General features: G+C 58.9%; 1 protein-coding gene across 1 annotated transcript; it reads left to right on the top strand.

Moving 5' to 3' along the window:
• Nucleotides 1-321: 321 nt before the first annotated feature.
• LOC104516839 (transcription factor CP2) lies at nt 322-2,522 on the top strand (the record flags this gene model as incomplete). The annotated part of the gene is made up of 4 exons (XM_010161310.1): nt 322-473; nt 1,546-1,622; nt 2,153-2,258; nt 2,416-2,522. Coding segments are annotated over 4 exons (442 nt in total), but the record flags the coding sequence as incomplete, so codon positions are not given.
• Nucleotides 2,523-2,791: the final 269 nt, after the last annotated feature.

The raw sequence follows: 2,791 nt of genomic DNA, 5'->3' as shown, positions 1-2,791 counted from the left end.
AGGGGCCCCACCCCTCGGAGCATCTCCAGGGCCTCCTCTGGACTCGCTCCAACAGCTCCGTGTCCTGCTGCTGTTGGGGTCCCCGAGCTGGAGCAGAACTGCAGGGGGGTCTCCCCAGAGCGGAGAAGAGGGGGAGAATCCCCTCCCTCGCCCCCCCTGCCCACGCTGCTCTGGATCCAGCCCAGGATCCGGTTGGCTTCCCGGGCTCCAGCGCACACAGCCGGCTCAGGGCCAGCTTCCCGCCCCCAGCACACATCATCGAAAGCGTCCTCTCTCTGCAGCTAGAGCTGAAATGAATCTGCCTGACAAATCTCTTTGCAGCGATGTCCTTGCCCTGCCCATCTTCAAGCAGGAAGAATCGAGTTTGCCTCCTGAAAATGAGAACAAAATCCTGCCTTTCCAGTACGTGCTGTGTGCTGCCACTTCCCCGGCCGTCAAGCTCCACGATGAAACGCTCACCTATCTCAACCAAGGTGAGAGCAGCCCCTCCGTGGGCCCCCTGACAAATCAACTTCTGCCTCTGGAAACTTCCCCTTGGGAACAGGAAACTCCTCGACAGTAAAGCCCAGATCCTTGCTGCCAGCCTTCTGCTGCCTGTGGGATTGAACCCCACCGCAGCTGCGGGATGCGCGGTGCTTAACCGGAGTGTCCCTGCGGGTGTTCCGCAGGGTCGAGCCTTCGGGTGGAACTGGGAGATGGGGACGAGCAGCCCAAGTCCAGTGAGGCTTGTGGAGTTGATTTCTTCCCCGGTCTTGATCTTGGGTTAATAAGTGCAATTCCTGGAAAGTGATGCTGCAGGAAGGGGGAGGGTTATCCATCCCTGGAGAGGGGCATTGGAGCTGTGGCTGGAACGGCTCCTGCTCCTGTGCTTCCCCACGACAACGTAGAATCATAGAATCATGGAATGGTTTGGGTTGGAAGGGACCTTAAAGATCATCTAGTTCCAACCCCCATGCCGTGGGCAGGGACACCTTCCACTAGACCAGGTTGCTCAAAGCCACATCCAGCCTGGCCTTGAAGACATCCAGGGATGGGGCATCCACAACATCTCTGGGCAGCCTGTTCCAGTGCCTCACCACCCTCTCTGGGAAGAATTTCTTCCTGATATCTAATCTAAACCTCCCTGGTTTCAATTTGTACCCGTTACCCCTTGTCCTGTCACTACAGGCTCTTGTAAAAAGTCCTCTCCCAGCACCCTTGTAGCCCCTTCAGATACTGGAAAGCGGCAATGAGGTCTCCTCAGAGCCTCCTCTTCTCCAGGCTGAACAAGCACAACTCCCCCAGCCTGTCCCCATGGCAGAGGGGCTCCAGCCCTCTGATCATCTTTGTGGCCTCCTCTGGACTCGCTCCAAGTGGTCAATATCCTTCTGATGTTGAGGGCTCCACAGCTGGACGCAGCACTCCAGGGGGGGTCTTCAGAGCAGAGTCCAGGGGCAGAATCACCTCCCTCGACCTGCTGGCAGGATCAAGGGGCGTGTGTGGTGTGGCGGCAGCGAAGGTCTGTGCCCGAGTAATGGCAGGGTGCCCTTCTCTTCCTGCCCACAGGGCAATCCTATGAGATCCGGATGCTGGACAACAGGAAGATCGGGGAGCTGCCAGAGATAAATGGGAAGCTGGTAAAGGTGAGCGAAGACCACGGGTCTGTGTGTCCGTCTGGGCCGTCCCGTGCTGTGGGGAGCAGTGAGCGAGGTTGTTCTGCCTGCCTGCAGCAGCCCCCAGGACGGCCTGCTGGGGGGGAGCTGGAGTTTCCCTTTCCCCTTCCCCCCCGTTGGGACCAGCCTGGCTGGTGGTGCCCGAGCGGTCCAGGGGAGTCTGGGCTTGAGCCAAGAGGCCATTCCCAAAGGTTTATTGTTTATAAGGAGAAGCTGCTTCCCGAGAACACCCTTCCTGATGTGAGCACCACAGACATTTCCAAGGGGGGGTGCAGCTCTGTTGCCTGACCCGTGTCTGTTCCTGCCCTCCCAACGTGTTTTTCTACCTAAATTAATGGGTGAGGGGTAGGCCCTTCGTGCTTCTGTCCCAGGGCTCCGCAGGGGCTGTTTTATTGCTTTGGCACCCTCACAAAGCCTTTGGCCCCTCTGTGACTGGGAAAGGCCTTGCAGCCTGGAGCCTGTCAGATTTTGGAGGCAGGTCTGCTGTTTCTCTGCTCCAGAGCATTTTCCGGGTGGTGTTCCATGACCGGCGGCTGCAGTACACGGAGCACCAGCAGCTGGAGGGCTGGCGGTGGAACAGGCCTGGGGACAGGATCCTGGACATAGGTGAGTCCTCAGCATTGACCTGGCCGGGCGGGAGGTGTGGGGGCCTGAAGTGCCACCAGCCGGGCTCCCGGTCCCTTGGCTGTCCCGGTTCTGCCGTGTGTTACCTGGGAATCTCCTCCTGCAAGCAGTAGCGTGTTCCCCACATGTGCCCCTGCAGATATCCCCATGTCCGTGGGCATCATCGACCCCAGAGCAAACCCGACCCAGCTCAACACGGTGGAGTTCCTGTGGGATCCTTCCAAGAGGACCTCGGTGTTTATCCAGGTAACGGAGAGGGGGGAAGCTCCTGTTCTGGGACCCAGGGGAGAACGAGATGCTCTTTTTGGCTCAGAGCTCTGAAATAGCAGCCAGTGCTACAGAGGTAGAAGGATGTCAGCTCACACCCCCTTCACCCCCCCCGCCCCCCGCCTCGAGCAGTGCGAGGGTGCGGCAGCTCGCACGCTGGCAGGGCACAGGCAGTGACCCCCAGTAAGTTGTTTCACACGTTTTTGTGTTGGTTTAGAGTCCCAGAATGGTTTAGGTGGGAAAAGACC

The sequence above is a fragment of the Eurypyga helias genome, unplaced genomic scaffold (genome assembly GCF_000690775.1).
Source record: "Eurypyga helias isolate BGI_N326 unplaced genomic scaffold, ASM69077v1 scaffold30771, whole genome shotgun sequence".
Taxonomy (NCBI): domain Eukaryota; kingdom Metazoa; phylum Chordata; class Aves; order Eurypygiformes; family Eurypygidae; genus Eurypyga; species Eurypyga helias.
Note: the sequence above shows the minus strand (reverse complement) of the source record. Positions and strands in the feature narration are given on the sequence as shown.